Below are 24988 nucleotides of genomic sequence, written 5' to 3' on the forward strand. Positions count from 1 at the left end.
TATTGTGTGTTTAATGTTTAAAGTAATTATAAAGATGACTAATGTCTTTGTAAAAAAGCTTGAGGCACAAAAACCAAGGAAGAGTTGTGTTCTTATAGTATCAATCGCTCTGATAATGACTTAGTCATTTCTTGACTACTATGAATAACATTATAAAGGGAAATAAGGAAAGTTTTTGGAATAAAAAAGTTTAATTGTTCTTGCATAATTTCAGCAAAGTTTACAGCTAACTTGTCACAGTGATTTTAATTTGACAGCATATCTTCTTAAATGGCAAATAATTCTTTTCCTAGGTAGTATTTGTTTTAAGGCAGTTTTCCAATAATACATAAAAAGAATGAGATTTTACTTGGCCTAAAAAAGGTTGGAGAAATAAATATGTAAAAGAGAGCTGAAATCAGAATAACTAAATGTGCAGACAGCATTTTAATCTTACCATCCATTCTCAGAACATACTTAAACAACTTATGACTATCTAACTCCAAAGAGAAAATTGAATTTCATATAAGATTATGTATAAAATATGTGATATACTTGTATAATGATTGTGGACTATAATTTTGAGTATCTGATGCTATGTGTGTGTGTAGGAAATGGCTCCTTCTTGTACACATATACCATGTATGGCAGGTGATACAGTGCATTAAGTGACAAATATTTATTCCTGTGCACAACTTTAGATTATATAGGTCATAGATTCCAATGCAGAAGGACCATTGTGCTTGTCTTGTCTAACCACCTGTATAACACAGGCCATAGAACTTCCTCAAAATAATTGCTAGAGCATATTTTTTAGAATAAACATACAATCTTGACTGAAAATTATCAGTGATGCAGAATTCACCATGAACCTTACTAAATTGTTCCAATGGTTAATTAACCTCACCGTTAAAATTTGTCTTATTCAGTATGAATTTGTCTAGCTTCAACTTCCAGCCCATTGGATTTCATTGTACCTTTTTCTGCTAGATTGAAGAGCCCAATATTAAATATGTGTTCCCTATGTATATATTATAGACAGTAATCATGTCATCCCTCACTTTCTCTTTGTAAGTTAACTAGATTGAGCCTCTTTGAGTCTATCACATTAAGGCACGTTTTCTAAGCCTTTTAATTATTTTTCTGGCTCTTTTCTGAACTATCTCAAATTTATCTGCATCCTTCTTATATTGTGGGAACCAGAATTGGACATGGTATTCTAGTGCCAAATACAGAGGGAAATAACTTCTCTACTCCTGCTTGAGATTCCACTGTTTATTACATCTCAGGATGACATTAGCTAATCTGACCACAGAGTCAGCGAGAACTCATGCTCAGCTGATTATCCACCATGACCCCCAAATCTTTTTCAGAGTCACTGCTACTCTGGATATAGTCCCCCATCATTTAATTATGGCCTTCATTCTTTGACCTAGATGTTTACATTTAGTCATATTACAATGGACGTGGATTGCTTGTGCTCAATTTATCAAGCAGTCCTGATTGCTCTGAATCAGTGACCTGTCTTTGTTAAAGCAGCAAAGAATCCTGTGGCACCTTATAGACTAACAGACGTTTTGGAGCATGAGCTTTCGTGGGTGAATACCCACTTCCTCAGATGCATGTAATGGAAATATCCAGGGGCAGGTATATATATGTGTGCTAGCAAGCAAGCTAGAGATAACTAGGTCAGTTCAATCAGGGAGGATGAGGCCCTGTTCTAGCAGTTGAGGTGTGAAAACCAAGAGAGGAGAAACTGGTTCTGTAATTGGCAAGCCATTCACAGTCTTTGTTCAATCCTGAGCTGATGGTGTCAAATTTGCAGATGAACTGAAGCTCAGCAGTTTCTCTTTGAAGTCTGGTCCTGAAGTTTTTTTGCTGCAGGATGGCCACCTTAAGGTCTGCTATAGTGTGGCCAGGGAGGTTGAAGTGCTCTCCTACAGGTTTTTGTATATTGCCATTCCTAATGTCTGATTTGTGTCCATTTATCCTTTTCCGTAGAGACTGTCCAGTTTGGCCGATGTACATAGCAGAGGGGCATTGCTGGCATATGATGGCGTATATTACATTGGTGGATGTGCAGGTGAATGAACCAGTGATGGTGTGGCTGATCTGGTTAGGTCCTGTGATGGTGTCGCTGGTGTAGATATGTGGGCAGAGTTGGCATCGAGGTTTGTTGCATGGATTGGTTCCTGAGCTAGAGTTATTATGGTGTGGTGTGCAGTTACTGGTGAGAATATGTTTCAGGTTGGCAGGTTGTCTGTGGGCAAGGATTGGCCTGCCACCCAAGGCCTGTGAAAGTGTGGGATCATTGTCCAGGATGGGTTGTAGATCCTTGATGATGCGTTGGAGGGGTTTTAGCTGGGGGCTGTATGTGATGGCCAGTGGAGTCCTGTTGGTTTCTCTCTTGGGTTTGTCTTGCAGTAGGAGGCTTCTGGGTACACGTCTGGCTCTGTTGATCTGTTTCCTTATTTCCTCATGCGGGTATTGTAGTTTGAGAATGCTTGGTGGAGATTTTGTAGGTGTTGGTCTCTGTCTGAGGGGTTAGAGCAGATGCGGTTGTACCTCAGTGCTTGGCTGTAGACAATGGATCGTGTGATGTGCCCGGGATGGAAGCTGGAGGCATGAAGGTAGGCATAGCGGTCGGTGGGTTTTCGATATAGGGTGGTGTTAATGTGACCATCACTTATTTGCACCGTGGTGTCAAGAAAGTGGACCTCCCGTGTAGATTGGTCCAGGCTGAGGTTGATGGTGGGGTGGAAGCTGTGAAATCATGGTGGAATTTTTCCAGAGTCTCCTTCCCATGGGTCCAGATGATGAAGATGTCATCAATGTAGCGTAGATAGAGAAGGGTGTGAGTGGACGAGAGCTGAGGAAGCGTTGTTCCAGGTCGGCCATGAAGATATTGGCATATTGTGGGGCCATGCGGGTGCCCATAGCAGTGCCACTGATCTGGAGATATATATTGTCATCAAATTTGAAATAGTTGTGTGTAAGTATAAAGGCACAGAGCTCAGCAGCCAGTTGTGCTGTGGCATCATCAGGGATGGTGTTCCATGACAGCTTGTATTCCATCTGGTGTGTGGGATGTTTGTGTAGAGAGCATCTACATCCATGGTGGCTAGGATGGTGTTTTCTGGGAGGTCACCAATGCATTGTAGTTTCCTCAGGAAATCAGTGGTGTCGCGGAGATAGCTGGGAGTGCTGGTGGCATAGGGTCTGAGTAGAGAGTCCATATATCCAGACAGTCCTTCAGTGAGAGTGCCAATGCCCGAGATGATGGGGCGTCCAGGATGTCGGGTTTGTGGATCTTGGGTAGTAGATAGAATAACCCTGGTCGAGGGCTCTAGGGGTATGTTGATTTCTTCTGGTGTTAGTGTAGGGAAGTGTCCTGAGTAGATGCTGTAGTTTCTTAGTGTATTCCTCAGTGGGATCTGAGGGAAGTGGCCTGTAGAATTTGGTATTGGAGAGTTGTCTGGCTGCCTCCTTTTGATAGTCAGACCTGTTCATGATGACAACAGCACCTCCTTTATCAGCCTCTTTGATGATAATGTCAGGGTGGTTTCTGAGGCTGTGGATGGCATTGCGTTCTGCACGGCTTAGGTTGTGAGGCAAGCGATGTTGTTGTTCCACGATTTCTGCCTGTGCACGCCAGGCGGAAGCATTCAATGTATAGGTCCAGGCTGTCATTTCGACCCTCAGGAGGAGTCCATGTGGAGTTCTTTTTCTTGTGCTGTTGGTGGGAGGGCACCCGTGTATCAGTGCACTGTTCAGTGTTGTCCTGGAAGTATTCTTGAGTCGGAGACGGCGAAAGTAGGCTTCCAGATCGCCACAGAACTGTATCATGTTGGTGGGGGTGGCAGGGGCAGAAAGAGAGTCCCCGAGATAGGACAGACTTTCTTCTGGGCTGAGTGTGTAGTTGGATAGATTGACGATATTGCTGGGTGGGTTAGGGGTACCACTGTTGTGGCCCCATGTGGCAGGTAGGAGTTTAGACAGCTTACAGTCCTTTTTCCTTTGAAGAGAGGTGAAGTGAGTAATGTAGATCTCCTGTCTATTCTAGTGAAGTCCGTTTGTATAGAAGTTTGGTTATTAATGAGAGTCTCCAGGTTGGAGAGCTCTTTTTTGATGTTTTCCTGTTTGCTGTATAGGATGCTGATCAGGTGGTTCCTCAGTTTTTTAGATAGAGTATGACATATCTCTCACTGTGGTCCGTGTAGTATGTAGATAGCAGTGGATTTTTTTACCTTTAGTCCATTTGGTATGATGTCCATCCGTTTGCATTTGGAAAGGAAGATGACGTCTGTCTGTATTTGTGCAAGTTTCTTCATGAGGTTGATGGATTTCCATTCCATAACGGCTAAATGCAGTGCCGTGCATGGTGTCAAGTATCAGAGGGTAGCCGTGTTAGTCTGGATCTGTAAAAGCAGCAAAGAATCCTGTGGCACCTTATAGACTAACAGACGTTTTGGAGCATGAGCTTTCGTGGGTGAATACCCACTTCCTCAGATGCATGTAATGGAAATATCCAGGGGCAGGTATATATATGTGTGCTAGCAAGCAGCTAGAGATAACGAGGTCAGTTCAATCAGGGAGGATGAGGCCCTGTTCTAGCAGTTGAGGTGTGAAAACCAAGAGAGGAGAAACTGGTTCTGTAATTGGCAAGCCATTCACAGACAACCTGCCAACCTGAAACATATTCTCACCAGTAACTGCACACCACACCATAATAACTCTAGCTCAGGAACCAATCCATGCAACAAACCTCGATGCCAACTCTGCCCACATATCTACACCAGCGACACCATCACAGGACCTAACCAGATCAGCCACACCATCACTGGTTCATTCACCTGCACATCCACCAATGTAATATACGCCATCATATGCCAGCAATGCCCCTCTGCTATGTACATCGGCCAAACTGGACAGTCTCTACGGAAAAGGATAAATGGACACAAATCAGACATTAGGAATGGCAATATACAAAAACCTGTAGGAGAGCACTCAACCTCCCTGGCCACACTATAGCAGACCTTAAGGTGGCCATCCTGCAGCAAAAAAACTTCAGGACCAGACTTCAAAGAGAAACTGCTGAGCTTCAGTTCATCTGCAAATTTGACACCATCAGCTCAGGATTGAACAAAGACTGTGAATGGCTTGCCAATTACAGAACCAGTTTCTCCTCTCTTGGTTTTCACACCTCAACTGCTAGAACAGGGCCTCATCCTCCCTGATTGAACTGACCTCGTTATCTCTAGCTTGCTTGCTAGCACACATATATATACCTGCCCCTGGATATTTCCATTACATGCATCTGAGGAAGTGGGTATTCACCCACGAAAGCTCATGCTCCAAAACGTCTGTTAGTCTATAAGGTGCCACAGGATTCTTTGCTGCTTTTACAGATCCAGACTAACACGGCTACCCTCTGATACTGTCTTTTGTTGTTTACCACCACCCCAATTTTTGTGTCATCTGCAAAGTTTATCAGATATGATACTATATTTTCTTCCAGATCATTGATAAAAATGTTAAATACTGTAGGACCAAGAACTGATCCCTGCAGGACCCCACTGGAAACACCCCTCCACTTAATGATGATTCCCCATTTACAATTACATTTTGAGATCTGACAGCGAGGCAGTTTTTAATTCATTTAATGTGTGCCATGTTAATTTTATATCATTCTAGTTTTTTAATCAAATGTTGTACTATAGCAAGACAAATGGCTTACAGAAGTGTAAGTATATTTCATCAACACCATTACCTTTGTCAATCAAACTTGCAATGTCATGGATAAAAAGATACCAAATTAGTTTGACAGGTTCTGTTTTCCGTAAACCTATGTTGATTTGCATTATTTACATGACATCCTTCAGTTCTTTATTAATCTAGACCTGCAACAGCTGCTCCTTTGTCTCGCCTGAGATTGATGTCAGACTGATAGGGCTATAATTACGTGAGGGCTTTTCTTCATCACCGTACTAAATCGGCACTGTTGTGATCGATTAAGATGCGATGGACATAATTAATCCACCTCAACAAGAGGTGGAAGTTATGTCAACGGGAGAGCATCTCCCACCAACATAGCATGGTGTAGACACCATGTTAAGTCAAAGTAAGTTATATCGCTCAAGGGAGTGGGTTTTTTACACCCCTAAATGACGTAACTAATGTCAACTTAGCGATAGTGTAGACGAGGCCCCAGTCATCCTGTTTACCCTTTTTAAAAAATTGGTACAGCATTACCTGTCTTCCAGTCTTCCCCAGAGCTCCAAGATGTATTGAAAACCAGCATTCAGCCAGCTCTTTAAAACTCTTGGATGCAAATTACCTAAATCTGCTGATTTTTAAAAAATGTCTAACTTCTATAGTTTCTGTTTAACTTCCTCCTGAAACAATGGTGGAATGGAAAGGGTATTATCACTATATGATGAGTCTGTACCATCTGTTTATTTCCTTAAATACAAAACAGAAATATATATTGAACACTGTCTTTTCCACGTTATCATTGATAATTCTACCATTTCCATCTACTAAAGGACCAATACGATTGGTGGGATTCTTTTTTAGTTTTTAAAAAATTCCTTCTTATTGTCCTTAACTCTGCTAACCATAGAGTTTTCCTTGTGTCCCTTTTACTTCTCATATTAATTTTCTACCATTCCTGTCTTATAATGTATATTCATTACTATCAACTTCCCCCTTCTTCCATTTGTTGTTATTTTTAAATTTATTATAGCTGCTTTCCCTTCCCCTCTAATCCAGGTCCGGATTTTTTAACCGGTATGGCCTATCTTGTGCTTAATCTGTTATGACATTATCCATAAGCATTCAAGATCAATTTTTCTGATTTATCAGTGACTTAGAAACACGTAATGCCATTTTTGACAGAGTGCCACTCCCCCTCTCCTTTTGTCCATTTCATCCTTCCTAAATAGGTTATAACCTCTGATTTAACATTCCAGTAGTGTGAATCATCCCACCAGCACAGTAATACAACTAGATCAAATTTATGCTTAATAATGAGCAATTTCAGTTCTTCTTGATTACCCAAGCGTTGGTGTTTACACAGCATTGGTGTAAAGAAGTGGTCTCCAACTTTTCATGGTCATGCCCCTCCTACCCTCCGGGGCTGAGAGTGGGGCCATAGCTTTGGCAGGGACGATGCTGGGGCAAGCCCTCCCTCTTCCCAGGGAGTGACGGCTGCCCCAGTCTGTTGCCAGCTTCCTGGCTTTATAAGTCCCTTTCTTCCCAACAGAGCCTGCTTGCAATCATCCCTGGCTCTTCTTCCAGGTTCAACTTGTGGAGTTAACAGGCCTATCCAGCCACCTTAACACCTTCCAGTCCTGTGTCGGGTGGACACCCCATCACTGGCTTCATGTGTGTTTGTGGCTATGGTTGGGAATTCCAAAGACCCTAGCCATTTCATCTCTCAGACTTTCAAAATAACACTATCTCGCTATGATACCATCTGCCTGATGTCCCTCTCCTACCACAAGCACATATTCTATCAGAACCCAGCAGCATCTACAGTATGCTTTGCAATGCACCAGTATCTGACATCTACAAAGCTATTGTGTCGAGCAGCTTTCTCACGTCTGTCAAGCATGATGCACTGGATTTGATTGGTGGATCTGGTGCAAAGTTTGGGAGGGCTTGTACTCCAGTCTTTGTTAGACTGATACAGCTGATGCTCCTGATGCCCACCATCCTGATGAGGATACTGCTTGCTAGTCATGTACAGTGCGAATTCGCACTGACACATGCTCAAAAAGACTATGGTTCTTTGAAGTGTTCTTGTTGGTGTGACTCTCGTGAACCATCCTCCATCCCTGCTTTTGGAGTCTTCAGGTAACATGGGTTTGGAGTTACAGGGAAATTGAGGGAGGATCAAGGCCATTTTGTCTTTTAGGCCCTTGCATGAGGAGGCAGAGGGTGTAAGTGCAGTCCTGACAGAGGCTGCTATTTAAAAGACTCCAATCTTGCATCAATGAGGCGCATGTGCACCTATAGTGGGATCCACACTGACAATAGTGTTTCAATAAAACACTGTTACTGTATGGTAAGTAACTATTCTTTTCTACAGGATGTCCACTGTACAGCAGTTGGAAATAAATTGTTGCCATTTTTCGAAGTTCTTCAGGGCAGGGCCTGTCTCTATATGTGTCTTGTACTACATCTGGCACAATGGCACCCATATCTTACAGTCATAATAAAAAATAGTGAGGAAAGTGGTGGAGTTGTTTTGTGTGTCGGGGAATGGTTCCCTCTCTTCCCACTCAAAAACTTAAAAAAAATGTTTATCTTCAGGCAGAATCCAAGTCTTGACCAATAGAGTTTTAAAGGTGGTGGGTTTTTTTTTAATTTTGAGCTACCTTAGATTGAAGGATAGACACAGTTAACTGCCACAAATTAACTCTAGTAGTTGCTCTGCTTCTGCCATAATAAAATAGACCTTTGGTTTGTATAATGCTTTTGATACAAAGTGTCAAATATTGTAGAATTAGATAATAGCAGAAGGCCAGCGCCTGAGAGGTTCTTATGTGCTTAGCTTCAAGCTTTAGTCCTATGAAGCTGCTAAGCTCTGTCAGAACAGATCATCAGGCTTAAGTGTGGCAGAACTCTGGGACACCACATAGTTCAAATGACAGTGGAGATCTTGACATCTGTAGAGAAATTGAAATGACAATTGTTTATAATACTTTAAAATCCTATAGCTAGAAAATTAAAAGAAAACACAGCAAAAGTTCTGTTTGAAAAGTACAATATTATGTTTCCAACTTAAATAGCAACTATTCTTTGTTTAAAAAATGTTAAAAAGTAAGGAAATGGAAAACTAGGAGTATACACACTGCCATAAAATAAAATACACTCTTCCAATGATAGCAATCATCCACATAATCATTTTCACATTATCAAAACAATCTTAACTCACATAAAAATCAAAATTAAGCATAAAACTTACATTATCATTTAGCTTTAGTAACATAACTTTATATACATCACAGTTCTTATATACTCTATCTACCTAAATAGCTTTCTGTTTAAAATTCTTTAAATGCAGCCTATTAACAGCCTACAATAAGCACAGACATTACAACATACCTTGCTAAATAGGATACCCCATTCAAGCAATCACTGCTCAGAAAATGACTACTATGACTTGTTTCACATAACATTTCTGATCAATAAATCAAAATATCAGATATAAGATTCTTTTGATAACATGGATGTGACAGTAATTATGTAGTTGTTTGTTGTAATTGGACTGTGGTAATCTGTTTTATTTGATGGCAGTATTTAGGCCCTTAAATTGTCAGTTCCTTAGTTTTTAACTTTTTTAAAAAAAAAATGGAGAATAGTTGTTATTATGTTGGAGATGTAGCATTGTACTCTTCTAAACTTGTTTCTTTTTTCTTCTCTGGATTTAAATGAGTATTGTATATTTTAATTATTTTTGTATATTTTAGTTTTGGATTCAGGATACAAAAATGATAATTAAGGGATTGCATTATTGCTGGAAAAATTAGAGTCACTAGATATATTACTGTAACAACCTATTAGTATGTTCCAGATCACTGGTTTGTAGGATAATTCTGGAAAAAAAAAATTGGCCAGGAAAACAAAACCATTGGCCATGATACATCATCGTATGAGAAAAACAGATCATAGAACAAAAACAAGTTTAAAACGTATGGTTGAGAATACTATCTACTTTATATAATTTCTCTCAGGGATACTCTGGTTACCTTGTATATCTTTCAGCTAAATAGTATTCAGATATCACTAGGGAAGACAAACAACCATATAAACATATGAAGTTCATTGTAGCTTGAATAGAGCCTATCAAATTGAAAAATGTATTTTAGAGCCAGTAAAGTAGAGTCAGATTCTATCGTACAGACAGATCAGATGTTACAGTGGTATTCAACTGCTCTATTAGTTTCTCACAGATCCTGATAAAGTAGTTTCCTATATTATTTACTTTGTGTTTTGTAGGTTTTGGATCACTTCCTCCATTTCTTTCCTGGAAACACCCCTTGAGCTGAAGAAAATGTTCCATCTCCCTTATTTCTAAGGACATGGTATTCTGGAAAATCTAGATTTCTGTTCATTTCAGTTCAGGTCTTTAGATAAAATCTTTATCACAAAGTCTGTCAATTGCATGATCATGGGTAGGTTAGCCTCAGCCATTCAGTAAGCCTTATGCACACCAAAAGTCATACTATCCTTCCCCAGGCACTTGAAAGTCCATTAATTCACCCTCTTCTCTAGCGAACAACATATCTACTCCATGTTACCCTATATTTCCTGTTTCAAGAGTTCTAGTGTTTGGATTGGCTTCTAGCATCAAGCAAATCAATCTGGTTCTATCTTGATCTATTTTCTGGCATTTCCTCCATGTAACAAGCTGCCTTCTCCCCCACTTGCAAAGGACCCAGTGCCACACCCAGAGTCTCTTTCCAGGCAATTTTATTTTTTGAAACACAAGGTAAACAGACAAAATCAGTTCCTCAGCCTACCCTAGGCTACAGCTCCCAGTGTTCCCCCCCCCCCTTCAATTCTGTTCTTCCGGCTTTTGGGCTTCCTGCAGGAATCTTCTGTGTTATGTTCATTGAGCACTGCCAGCCAGGGCTTTCTGCCTGGAGGGCCACTTTTTCCTGGCAGATTCCTACTGCCTTTTCTCCCAAGGGACTCTGGCAGTCTCTGCTAGGAACTTCCTGCTGCTCCTGCTTTCTTCAACTCTCTGGCTCCAACTCACTGGGTTTCTCTCAGCAGGATCCCACTGCCTCCCCTCACAGGGGACTTTGGCAGTCACTCCCAGGAACTTTCTGCTTCTGGTCTGTCTGCCTATCCCAGGGAGCCAGTAGTGAGAGCCCTATGGGTATACTTAGTCTGCAATTAGATAGCCGCAGTTGGCCCATGCCTCTGACTTAGACTTGTGGGGGCTCGGTTAAGGGGCTGCTTAATTGTGGTGAAGATGTTCGAGCTTGGGCTGGAGCCCGGGCCCTAGGACCTTGCAAGGTGGGAGGGTCCCAGAGTCCTGGCTGCTTCCTGAGCCTGCAAGTCTACACTGCAGTTAAACAGACCCTTAGCCTGAGCCCCACGAGCATGAGTCAGCTGACATGGGCCAGCAGTTGATTTTTAATTGCAGTGTAGATATACCCTATGTCTGCTCTCTCTGCCCCTTTTTGGGCTGATTCTCCAGCCTGATCATCCATGCTTCACCCCTCTAAGGCCCAGGTGCCTTCTCTTGTAGCCCAGTTGGGGTCTGCTGACCAGGCATAGGTGCATTTGCCTTGCTCCCTCATAAAGGGCCAGTGTCACCTTGTGTCACCCTCATTGCATTCAATAGCTCTGACAGTAAATATGCAAAGCTAATTATTCCCCTCAGGCAGTTCCTATTATGCTGAATGTGGGGATGGGTGAATGACTAGCTTGGCAGAAACCCCCCAAAAATGTAAAAAATTAAGTAAAGCAAGACTGGTTTGTTTATTTCTAGATAGAAAAGTTCTATTTCACTTGCAGGAATTGCTAAATAAAATGTGAGAGCATATATTTGAATTAATTCTTTAGATCCACAGGCTAGATTTTCCCTGGTGGAAATCAAACTGGTTGCTGGTGTCTATAAGTTAATTATATCTCTTTGTGCTTAAGGATAATAATCCAAAGAAATATTTCCCTACAGTGAATATTATTATTCATAAAATGGAGGTTAACATTTTACTTCTCCACAGTAAGATGAGTGTCTTCAATTAATTGAACATGTTTTCTGTACTTTGCTTAAGCTTAGAATAATGTTTCATTAACAAGTACATGGAAAATGTAGTTATATGAACAAGATGTGTTCTCTTAAGGTTTGTGGAGAAATAATTATTGTAATGACCCAGAAAGTCTGGAAATAATGACCCAGAAAGTCTGAAAATAATAACTCTAGCTCAGGAACAAATCCATGGAACAAACCTCGATGCCAACTCTGCCCACATATCTACACCAGCGACACCATCACAGGACCTAACCAGATCAGCCACACCATCACCGGTTCATTCATCTGCACCTCCACCAATGTAATATATGCTATCATATGCCAGCAATGCCCCTCTGCTATGTACATCGGCCAAACTGGACAGTCGCTACGGAAAGGATAAATGGACACAATGAGATATTAGGAATGGCAATATACAAAACCTGTAGGAGAAACACTTCAACCCTCCCTGGCCACACTACAGTAGACCTCCTGCAACAAAAAAACTTCAGGACGAGACTTCAAAGAGAAACTGCTGAGCTTCAGTTCATCTGCAAATTTGACACCATCAGCTCAGGATTAACAAAAACTGTGAATGGCTTGCCAATTACAAAACCATTTTCTCCTCCCTTGGTTTCACACCTCAACTGCTAGAACAGGGCCTCATCCTCCCTGATTGAACTACCTTATTATCTCTAGCTTGCCTGCATATATATATACCTGCCCCTGGAAATTTCCACTACATGCATCTGACGAAGTGGGTATTCACCCGCGAAAGCTCATGCTCCAAAACGTCTGTTAGTCTACAAGGTGCCACAGGATTCTTTGCTGCTTTTACAGATCCAGACTAACACGGTTACCCCTCTGATACTCTATATTTATACTTTCACCAGTAGACACATTTCCATTTTACTTTGTTGATGTTTATATAAGACTTAGCTTGGTATTCTTATTTATTATTTTAATATTGTACTACTGTTGTGGCTAAGGGTCCCAACTAAGATAAAGTCTCATTGTTCTCGTCCTTTGTACAAATACATAATGAGAGACAGTCACTGTCCGGAAGGAGTTTGCAATCTAAATTGACAACAAGACAAGGAGTGCAAGGAGAACAACTGGTACAGAGGAAGGAATATACTTGAAGGTCACACAGCAGGTCATTTGTACAGTTGAGATTAGAACCCAGATCGACTTTCAGTGCAGTATCCTATTTACTAGATCACACTGCCTCTTCATACTCATTACAAGGAATGCCCAGAGAATAATGCAGAAAGTAATGTAATCTTGTTTAGTTGTCAAGACAATTGTAAAATAAGGGTGACAAGTCTGTTTTGATGGTGAAGGAGGGATTTCTAGGGCTTTCTCCATTTTTACCCACTTATCATTTTTCCCCTCTCCCAAGACCTTGCATTAGGCTAGCTTCTGCTTCTGGCAAGGAAGACTGAATGCTGCTTCCTCTGAAGTCAGACACTATACTGTTGGATTAGCCAGAAGGAGTTTGCTCAATAGTTTATATGATGTACTCCTGCCAAAAGGGAGGCTAAAATACATTGCCTCTCTAACTTGGTCTCTTGCCCTGGTGGTAAAGACAGCAGTTAAACCATATCCATACTTACTGTTTGTAAATTTATGTAACCTGATCTGGGACAATGGCATACAAATCATTGTCTTCCTGCATTCACTGTTCTTACAGCATCTCAGGAGTAGGAAAACTGCTGCATTCTAATCCATACCTTGCCTAGTGGTTGGTGTTCCGAGTCTCTAACTCTTACTAATGTTAATTGTAGTGCACACAGTGAGGGAAAAATTATGTTTGAGAAAGGCAGGCCTATAGTTAAGAGATGTTGCTGTTAGCACCTGCTCTCCTCCTCTTAATGACTGGTAACCAATATTTATGTTTTTTCTTTCTTTTTACAAACATAATAAAAGAGGCATACATTCAATGCTCGTGCACTTTGGCAATCACTTTTAAAAATACACTAATAAGGAAAAAGGCCCCTCAGTTACCGGCAGTCAAATCAAGTAATGCAGCAAGAGTGTAATATAAAAAGAACTTATCAACCTGCCCACACAATCTCGAGTCCCACACCACCACTAACCAGCCCTACTGACACTCATCTCACAGGTGAGGGAGTAAAAACGATGTGCCCTGAAAGCTAACAAACCTGGGCTATTAGAGGCCAGTGGGAGAAGCAAGTTACAGTGATCTGGGGCCTTAGTGGTAGAATGCCCTGCTAGCAAACCTACTCTTTCTTAATGTGGGGCTTCCTCTCGGGTGTCTTCACTGACTACAGCTGTGATAGGATGTCAGGAGAGAGGATTTCTTTTAGGCAGGTTCCAGGCCACTTAAGGCTTTTTATAGGTCAAATAGTCATCAATGAATCCAGAAAATGATAATTACTTGTTCAGTGGTTCTCAGAGAGTGAGCTGGAAAAGCCTGGAATCCAAGACTGACTTCATCTATCCTTTAAAACTCAGGATTTTACCAAGATAAAATAGCACTGTGTTTTCTTTTTCTTTGTCTAGTTAAGCTTGGGAATAAGCATCATTATCTTGGTGCTTTGTTCCGCAATATTATGAGATCATCTAGTTAATAGTTGCCCTGTGGTTGCTTATGACCTTTACTGGACTGGTATATCAATAAGATACAGACAGACTGTGTTTACTTGAATTCAGATGGAAATAACAAGTTATAAAGTCTTAGTACTAATGAGTAGAGAATTTACAATATTAGATGGTTGATAATTAATAGTAATTTTTTTATTAAAGCTATGGTTGTTATATTTCTCCTTAGCCTATGTAGTTTCTGCCTCTCCCACTCTGAAAGTCAGCCTTTCACATCACAGGACCATACAATTTCACATACCAAAGCAGATGGATAATCCATCAAATCTGGTATCCAACTTCTGGTGGCAGCCAATGTCTAATGTTTTGGATAAAGGCAAACAGCGCTTTTCCAACCATAATGTGCTTGGTTAGTAGCATAACTGTGTACATGGAGGGGAAGCAGGGGAATTCCTTCTTGGTGTTCTGAAGCATAGGAGATGACATGCACACATTAGTTGTGAGAACCCTTAAGGATAATCCTTTTCTTTTTACCCATCTTTATTGCCCTTTTTGCATGGCAATCCTTCCTGCTGAGGACATGGAAAGGCTCCTCTATAATTCTTGAACATCTCCCTTTCATCATCTGGAATAGGTCATGGCTTTCTTCTGGAGGCTCTGTGTGCAATTGTATTGGCTAGTGGGGTTAACTGTAGAAGTCATAACAATCAGACTTCTCTTTCTAGAAGCTGAGCCGATTGCCTCCCCAGTACTCTTTCAGCATCTGCTGCTCCTCTGAAAAGAGGTGAAGGTCTCAAAATCCAGGCTCAAACATTCTAGTACATAAAGTTGCCTCTGGACCTCATGAAGGCAAGCCAGATTGGGTGAACATTAAAAGATCAAGTTTCTACAAACATCACCAAAGTGGGGAAAACAAAGATTACATGTACATAAGCAAAATGGCCATACTAGGTAAGAATGGCCATACTAGGTAAGACCAAAGGTCCATCAAACCCAGGATCTTGTCTTCCAACAGTGGCCAATGCCAGGTGCCCCAGAAGAAATGAACAGAACAGGTATCATCAAGTAATCCATGTCCTGTCACCCATTCCCAGCTTCTGGCAAACAGAGGCCAAGGCCACCATCCCTTCTATCCTGACTAATAGTCATTGATGGACCTATCCTCTATGAATTTATCTAATTCTTCTTTGAACCCTGTTATAATCTTGACCTTCACAACATCCTCTGGCAAAGAGTTCCAGAGGCTGACTGTGTGTTGTGTGAAAAAATACTTCCTTTTGTTTTAAATCTGTTGCCTATTAATTTCATTTTGTGACCCCTAATTCAATGTGATATCAGAAGGAGTAAATAACACTTCCTTATTTACTTTCTCCACACCAGTCATGATTTTATAGACCTCCTTAGTCATCATTTTCCAAGCTGAAAAGTCCCAGTCTTATTGATCTCTGCTCATATGGAATCTGTTCCATATCCCTAATCATTTCTGAATCTTTTCCCAATTCTAATTACCTTTTTTTGGGATGGGACAACCACATCTGCATGCAGTATTCAAGATGTGGATGTACCATGGATTTATATAGAGGCAATATATTTTCTGTCTCTTATCTATTCCATTCCTAATGATTTCCCAACATTCTGTTAGCTTTTTTGACTGCCTCTGCACATTGAATGAGTTGATATTTTCAGAGAACTATCCACAATGACACCAAGATCTCTCTCATGAGTGGTTACAGCTAATTTAGACCCCATCATTTTATATGTATTGTTGGGATTAGGTTTTCAATGTGCATTACTTTGCATTTATCACTATTGAATTTCATCTGCCATTTTGTTGCCTGTGCTATTTTCATGAAGCATTTGTGGAGCTTTAATATACAGAAAGATGCTTGTATAAATTGGAGAGACTGCAGACTCATTTATATATAGAGTGATGAATGTCAGAATATGTAAGATGTTTAAAATTGCATTTCTTTCTTTCACCTTCTATATTAAAATTAAAATAGAAGGAAAGCATAGATCTTGTCTTAGTGTGCTTCCTGCTCTATAATTATTTGGCCTCTATGAGAAAGTTATGTAGTTTTCAGAACTTCATTGAGATAGTGTACATTAGGTAGACCTCTAGGTATGACATTCTAGACTGTTAAGATTTTTATCAGAGGGCTTTTCAGTGAAATATATGAATAAGAGATGGAACACCTACAAGGATAACCCAAATATGCTGGCAAAAGTCTGGTGATTGTGTAGCTGGCATTCTATTTCGAGTTAGTACTGAATCAATATCTCAGTTTGGTTTTAAGGGGTGCTGTGCTGCTGGAGATAATACAGCATGTTGGCCATCTGAAGTTATTGAAAATCCCATAGTGCATTTTGAAAGAGCAGGAATAGCAACTCCAATAATCTCCAATTTACTTAAATTCCCACAACAGTTTCAGTTAATAATGTTCTTTATTTTCTGTCCTAAAGTATTGCTATGTGCTATTCATTGTTTGTAAAAATAATTTTCAAAAAAAAATACTGTTTCGCTAGCTGTATACTAGAATTCACAGCAAGATCCGTTTTTAAAATACCCTTTTAAAAAAAAATTGTGTCTGCCAATGAAACATTGAGGAACAGGTGGCTGGGTGAGGGAATATTGACTTGTAATTAAGTATTAGATATTGGCTGAGTCACAAAACTTCAGCCAGATTTCAAGCACCGAAAGGGGAATGTTTGGATTCCAGGTATTTAGAGTAAAATTCAAGATAATATAATGTACTGTTTGTACCCTCTGTTGGAGTGCTAAGAGTTGCCATTACAGGGAGATGTATTCTGTTATATAACAGGTTTTTCCATCTTTAGTTACAATGATCTTCTAAGTTGTTGCACGTAATCTATAAATAGGAAAGTGATTTATTTTATAAACTACACTATATGTTGCTTTACTACATTTCATATTGTGTATCCCTAAGGACTGTACTTTTATAATACAGTGTGTTTGTATACAGGTGTTAACATCGGACTTGGAAAACAGGGAGAAGCAGCAGCAAAGGATGCTGGACCAGCTGAAGGAGATACAGAGCTGCTACAAGGCCTGTGAGAGCGAAACGGAGGCAAACTGAACTCCAAACTGCTGAGCTGGCCCAGCAACTTGAAGAGTCTGCTAGGAAGCAGATCGGTACCTTGCTGAATTCAGGCAGTCTGAGACCCTTAGGCTAGAGACCGAGAAGAAGCAAAGAAGAGTTGAAAGTGAAAGCTCAGGAATCCATTCGAACACTGGAAGCTGAATATAAGAAACTGGACGTGATATGGTGAAACAGAAATGAAACCATCAGTCAGCTAATGGACAAGAGCGATCAGGTAAGGGCAGCACCTTTATTTTTCCTCTCCTTTCCCTTTTTATTTTAGAAATAGAGATGAGGATGTGACATGTGCACTTGCCATCTAACAACTGCACTGTGAATTTACATAGGCCATAAACAGCTGGCAGATTTTAATGACTTTCTTTCTGTTGACCTACGCTGGATTCATACTCTCAGCCTAGAAGTAAAAGGAGGGGTTTAGATTATTAAGAACTGGGGAAATTTGGGAAAAAGGGGAGCCTATACAGGAAGGAGGGGCTCTGTCTAAACCAAAAGGAATCAGATTGCTGGCACTTAAAATTAAAAAGGTCATTGAACAGTTTTTAAACTAAGGCTGGAGGAAAGCTGACAGGTGCAGAGGAGCATGTGGGTCAGATAGAGGCATCGCTTAGGAGAGGAGCTATTAATGGAGATTCTCTATGTCCTAGTAAGGAGAAGAGAATTGGAAGATGATAAAATACGGGTAGGATCTGATGAGAAACAGCAAATGAAAAAAGTCCCATTCAATTACATCATGTAATGGCAGACAGCTAAAAAGTGACAAGTTTTTAAAGTGCTTATATACCAATGCTAGAAGTCTAAATAAGAAGATGGGTGAACCAGAGTGCCTTGTATTAAATGAAGCTAATGATATAATAGGTATCACAGAAATTTGGTGCAATGAGGATGATCAATAGGACACAATGGTACCAGGGTATGAAATATAGCGGAAGGACAGAAACAGGTCGTGCTGGTGGAGGAATGGCACTATATATGAAGAGAGCACAGAATCAAATGAAGTAAAAATCTTAAATGTACTATCCTGTACCATGGAATCTATATCGATAGTAATTCCATGCTCGAATAGTAAGAATATAGCAGTGGGGGAAATATTACCGACCACCTGACCAGGATGGTGATGATGACCGTAAAACGCTCCAGTAGATTAGAGAGGGTACAAAAATAAAAAACTCAATAATAATAATGGGGGAATTATCTCCATATTGCCTGTGTACGTCGCCTCAGGACGGGATTGCAGAGATAAAGTTTCTTAACACCTTAAATGACTGCTTCTTGGAGTAGCTAGTCCTGGAACCCACAAGAGGAGAGGCAATTTTGATTTAGTCCTGAGTGGAGCGCAGGATCTGGGTCTAAGAGGTGAATATAGTTGGACTGCTTGGTAATAGTGACCATAATATAATTAAACTTAACATCTCTGTGGTGGGGGAAAACACCACATCAGCCCAATACTGTAGCATATATTTCAGAAAAGGGGACTACACAAAAATGAGGAAGTTAGTGAAACAGAAATTAAAATGTACAGAGCCAAAAGTGAAATCCCTGCAAGCTGCATGGAAACTTTTTAAGACACCGTAATAAAGGCTCAAATTAAATGTATACACCAAATTAAATGTATACTCCCAAACATAGTAAGAGAACCAAAAAAGTGCCACCACAGCTAAACAAAGTAAAAGAAGCAGTGAGATGCAAAAAGGCATCCTTTAAAAAGTGGAAGTTAAACTCTAGTGAGGAAAATAGAAAGGAGAATAAACTCTGGCAAATTATGTGTAAAAATATTAGGAAAGCCAAAAAAAGAATGTGAAGAACAGCTAGCCAAAGACTCAAAAGTAGTACCAATTTTTTTTTAAGTACATCAGAAGCAGGAAGCCTGCTAAACAACCAGTGGGGCCACTGGACGATCGAGATGCTAAAAGAGCACTCTTTGCATTGGTCTTCATGGCTCAGGATGTGAGGGAGATTCCCAAACCTGAGTCATTCTTTTTAGGTGACAGATCTGAGGAACTGTCCCAGATTGAGGTGTCATGAGAGGAGGTTTTGTAAGAAATTGATGAACTAAACAGTAATAAGTCACCAGAACCAGATGGTATTCACCCAAGAGTTCTGAAGGAACTCAAATGTGAAATTTCAGTTCAACTAACTGTAGTTTGTAACCTATAATTTAAATCAGCTTATGTACCATATGACTGGAGGATAGCTAATGTGACACCAATGTTTAAAAAGAGCTCGAGAAGCGATCCCGGCAATTACAGGCTGGTAAGTCTAACTTCAGTACTAGGTAAACTGGTTGAAACTATAGTAAAGAACAAAATTGTCAGACACATAGATGAACATAATTTGTTGGGGAAAAATCAACATGGTTTTTGTAAAGGGAAATCATGCCTCACCAATCTACTAGATTCTTTGAAAGAGTCAACAAGCATGTGGACAAGGGGGATGCAGTGGATATAGTGTACTGAGATTTTCAGAAAGCCTTTGACAAGGTTCCTCACCAAAGGCTCTTAAGCAAAGTAAGCTATCATGGGATAAGATGGAAGGTACTTCCATTGATCAGTAACTCGTTAAAAGAAATCAAAGGGTAGGAATAAATGGTCAGTTTTCAGAATAGAGAGAGGTAAATAGTGATGTCCCCGAGGGTCTGTACTGGGACAAGTTCTATTCAACATATTCATAAATGATCTGGAAAAAGGGGTAAACAGTGAGGCAGCAAAATTTGCAGATGATAGAAAACTACGCAAGATAGTTAAGTCCGAGGCAGACTGCGTTGACCTACAAAGGATCTCTCAAAATTAGGTGATGGGGCAACAAAATGGCAGATGGAATTCAATGTTGATGAATGCAAAGTAATGCACATTGGAAAACCTAATCCTAACTATACGTATAATATGATTGGGTCTGATTAGCTGTTGCCACTCAAGAAAAAGATCTTGGAGTCATTGTGGAGTCATAGTTCTGTGAAAATATCCACTCAATGTGCAGTGGCAGTCAAAAAAGCGAACAGAATGTTGGACATCGTTAAGAGAGGGATAGATAGTAAGACAGAAAATATATTGCTTCTATATACATCAAGCATGTGCACAGGGGGGGTCCAGTGGATATAGTGTACTTAGATAGGCCCACATCTTGAATTTGGCATGCAGATGTGGTCCCTTCATCTCAAAAAAAGATATATTGGAATTGGAAAAGGTTCAGGAATGGGCAAACAAAAATGATTAGGGGTATGGAATGGCTTCCATATGAGGAGAAATTAATAAAACTGGGACTTTTAATCTTGGAAAAGAGCTGACTAAGGGGGCATATGATTGAAGTCTATAAAATCATGTCTGGTGTGGAAAAAGTAGATAAGGAAGTGTTATTTACTCCTTTGTATAATGCAAGAACTAGGGGTCACCAAATGAAATTAATAAGCAGCAGGTTTTAAAGAAACAAAAGGAAATATTTCTTCATACAACACAATGGTCAGCCTGTGGAATTCCTTGCTAGAAGATGGTATGAAGGCCAAGACTATAATGGGGTTCAAAAAAGAACTAGATAAGTTCATGGAGGATAGGTCCATCGATGACTATTAACCAGGATGGGCATGGATGGTATCCCTAGCCTTTGTTTGCTAGAAGTTTGAAATGGGCGACGGGGGATGGATCACTTGATGATTACCTGTTCTGTTCATTCCCTCTGGGGAACCTGGCATTGGCCGCTGTTGGAAGACAGGGTACTGGACTAGTCTTATCCAGTATGGCTGTTCTTATGATTCCATATTAAGTACTTATACTCTAAGCCTTGCAGTCTCCTTTCTAATAAATGATTTGTTAACAGCACCTTAGCTTGTGAAAGCAGAAAACAAAACAAAAAAACTTTTCACCACTAATGTTGTTTTTCCTTTTGCACTTCTGTGCACAGATTAGATGGGGAAATGGAACTAATCAGTTTCACTTTTTGACTGTTGTAAATTAGGTTATGCTCCAATATTTGAGTTGCTAACACTGCCAAAACATGTTTACTCCCCTCCCACCCCCAGATCAGTCTGCATCATTAACATAATACAGTATTAAAGCGAGAGGAGAGGCAGAGAATACTTTTAAACTACAGAGGAGTTTTTTTATGAAGGCAGAATGTAACATAGTGGATGGTTTTGGTAATTGCTTATCTGCTCTGAGGGCTGCCTTGTTCTTTGAAGTTCTGTTTTGTCATCCTTTCTGGTCAACATGTGTGATTCTTCTAGGGAAGATACAAGTCCATATGGACTGTGTTGCAACTAGCCATGTGCATTACACTCAGCTCTGTGTTGTGTCTTTGTCATATGTGAGTGGTACAATGTGGGTTTTTCACTCTCTAACTAACATTAGGATCTGCATAAGGCCATACTGAATGAAACTCTGGAGGTGTTGGCTAGTGGGGCTTTGGTAGGATCTTACAGCATGTCACAGAATTTTTTCTATTGTTTTTAGTGGAGTTTGAACATCCTTTATTCAAGCAATTTAGAGAGAGGATTGAATACTCTGTTTCTGAAATAGCTGGTGGTGCTGGACAAGAATGCTCTGAGCAGAGTTAGATGACTCTGATTATAATAGTGGTGTCTGGTCTTCATTGGAGCTCTTACTGGTGGTAATGATGGTAAGAAATTCTAGGAGTACAGGCTAGAGAGTTATGGCTGAGTACACTAGACCGTGGTTTTATGTCTCATCTAAAAGATAGCAGTATAACTTCCCTTATTTTGTGGGATTGGTGACTGATTTAGAAGGAGCAGCACTGCCTCTTGAGTCAACAGCACAAATTCTTGCAGCACTTGGGATTTTTTGTTTGAGCTCTCTCTTCAAAGTTTTCATCGTCATCTCACTCTATGCAACTTCTCAGTGCTGGTGGGATTGCAACCCAAGGAGGCTGTGATTACAGGTTTAGAGTGCTATCATTAATGAAATTTTTATCTTTCAGTAATTGGCTGAAAAATTAGCATTGTAATTGCAATTATAGAGTAATGGAGTTTAAGGGCAGAAGGGACCACGAGATCATCAAGTCTGACATCTTGTATATCACAGGCCACCCAGCATCCTCATCTTAACCTCCAAACCAAAATTAAACCAAAGTATTACAACTCACAGAAATGTAGACTGTTATGTGCCGGAGGCAGAGAAGAAGATGGACTGAGGTGCACTAGTGCTCCAGGTCCTCCCAATGACAGGCAAGTGATTATAATATACACCCAAATAATTCTGGCGAGTGACCCACAGCTGCACGCTGCAGAAGAAGACCAACTGCCCCGCCCCCATATGGATATCAGTTAGACCCTGAGCTTGTGAGCAGGAACCAGCCACCCAAGCACCTGACACAGAGAATGCTCAGTGCTACCTCAGAGCCCAATATTGGTCTCAGTAAAATGTGTTTTGAATAATAAAAGTAGAAAAAAAATGTGTAACGTGAAATAATTGAAATGTGATCAAACCACGTTTGGTCCATCAGCAAACCACTTTAACAGAATGTTAAGATTGGATTGGTTCAGCCTAACATTTAAAGTTGAGGAAATGCCAGATCAAAGATTGCACATAGAACTTTAACTCTTTCCTGTTGTATGTGTACATTACAATACAATCATTAGTATGAACACTGTGGCAAATGGCCGACACTATTGTGGTGGGTCCTGTGCTTTTCCTTGGTATGGTGGATCAGTGTGCTGCCCCTTGCCCTTATTCTTGGGCATTGATGGCTCCACTAATGCCCTGGTAAGGGAGAAAAGGGGAACCGGAAGGGACCCAGGTCTGCCCCCAACTCCAGGTCCCAGCTCCTTCAGAAGGGTTTCTCTTGGTCCTCTGTGCTGGCGGAGTCCCTCTGCTCTGCTTGGGAAGGGTTTCTCTTCCTCTGGTACTCCTCCAAAGTACAGTCAGTTCTCCTTCCCTTCTGTCTGACTGAACAGGCTTTTTTATTAGGTCTCTAGCCTGGTCTTAATTGGCTCCAGGTGCTCTAATTAACCTGTAGTAACCTCTCCTAAGTCAACAGGGAATAAGGCCCTGATCATCCTGGGGCTTATATAGCTCCCGTTGAACACTCTCCTGCTGCCCTTTGGCCTTGCAGTATCTCAACACACACACTTTCTCTGTGTTGTACTGTTTGCCCAAAACCGTAGACACATATATTACATGTGTATTATATTGTGTGTGCTAGAAAGACCTATGAAAGTCTCTTGTATAAATCACAAGGAGCCCTGTGCACTATACAAGATGAAACTTAGAAAGTTGTAAATACTTTTTAAGCTGTTTTGGAGGTTTTGAAAAATAATATAAGATGGAGCTTTTGTGCATGCACATATGTCATTAAAGACAGTAATGTAATATATATAGATGGAGTAAATATTCTTCATGCAATCTTAACAGGCATTTCCTGGCTGTTTTTTAGTAGTTATTCTGAGAATGCATAAATTTTAAAAATTTCCATAGAACCAAGTTTCCACAGAAGAATAAGGCAACCTTCTCTGAAGAGAGGTATTTCCTGTCAAAATGTCAGCATTTTGTCCAAAATTAAAAAACAAAAAAACAGAAAAAAGGCTATCTAAAGTTAGGCTCTGAAATGCATATGTAGATATCTACATAAATAGGTAGATTTTCCAAAAAAGATGGGCACTCAACAACTCTCACTTACTTTACTTTCCTTGTACTAAAGGCAGCTAAGCCTCTCCAAATTGTCTAAAAAAGCCCTACACCTTTGACATAGAAAATTTCTCTTCAAAAGCTGAAACTTTCAGAAAATTATGAATGTATGGAAACACTTTGGCAAACTTGACTATAGCTGTTGCTAGTGCTCCATCAAAATACTGTACAGGTACTGTAATACTTGTAGCACCAGTCATATGAAGGTTTTAAAGCGGCTTTATACATGCTAATCAACAGTTCTGTGAGGAAAGTAGTATTCCAATTTTATAGCTGGAGAAACTTTGTGACCTGGAAATGCTAAATGAATTGCTTAGGGTCACAAGTCAATTGGAGAATCAAACTACCAGTTCTTCTTCGAGTGATTGCTCATATCCATTCCAGTTAGGTGTACGCGCCGCGCGTGCACATTCGTCGGAAAACTTTTACCCTAGCAACTCAGTGGGCCGGCAGGTCGCCCCATAGAGTGGCGCCACCATGGCGCTCCATATATACTCCTGCCGGCCCACCCGCTCCTCAGTTCCTTCTTACCGCCCGTGTCGGTCGTTGGAACAGTGGAGCGCGGCTTAGCTGACCTCCACTTCCCTAGCTACTCGTTTTCTCGTATATAATTATGCAGTTATAACACTTTTATATATATATTTGTATGGTTATACGTGTTTTCCTTGCTAACATGGTTAGTTTAGTTAGCGGGGTTCAGGAAGTAGCCCCTTCCATGAGCCCAGTGCCGGAGCCATGCATGGCTCACCGGGTTTTAAAAAGGGGCCCGGCTTGCCAGAAGCCGCGGCCGAAGAGAGATCTACATGACTCCTGTTTGAAGTGCCTCAGGGAATCACGCTTGACAGATAAGTGCCCCATTTGCAAGGCTTTTAAGCCGAGAACAAAAAGGTGCGGGACTTTCACTTGCCCCTCCACCTTGGGCGCGGAGCGATGTTCAAGCG

The 24988-nt window shown here is 40.6% G+C and overlaps 1 protein-coding gene across 1 annotated transcript in view; it reads left to right on the plus strand.

Annotated features, from left to right (window-relative positions):
* The window catches only part of CEP128 (centrosomal protein 128), a 407170-nt gene that overhangs the window by 99349 nt on the left and 282833 nt on the right, over nucleotides 1-24988 (plus strand). Inside the window, 4 exon segments of the mRNA XM_030558988.1 lie at nucleotides 17281-17379; nucleotides 17381-17435; nucleotides 17438-17505; nucleotides 17507-17632. Coding sequence (XP_030414848.1) covers nucleotides 17281-17379; nucleotides 17381-17435; nucleotides 17438-17505; nucleotides 17507-17632 — 348 coding nt within the window.

This window comes from Gopherus evgoodei, chromosome 4 (assembly GCF_007399415.2).
Source record: "Gopherus evgoodei ecotype Sinaloan lineage chromosome 4, rGopEvg1_v1.p, whole genome shotgun sequence".
Taxonomy (NCBI): domain Eukaryota; kingdom Metazoa; phylum Chordata; order Testudines; family Testudinidae; genus Gopherus; species Gopherus evgoodei.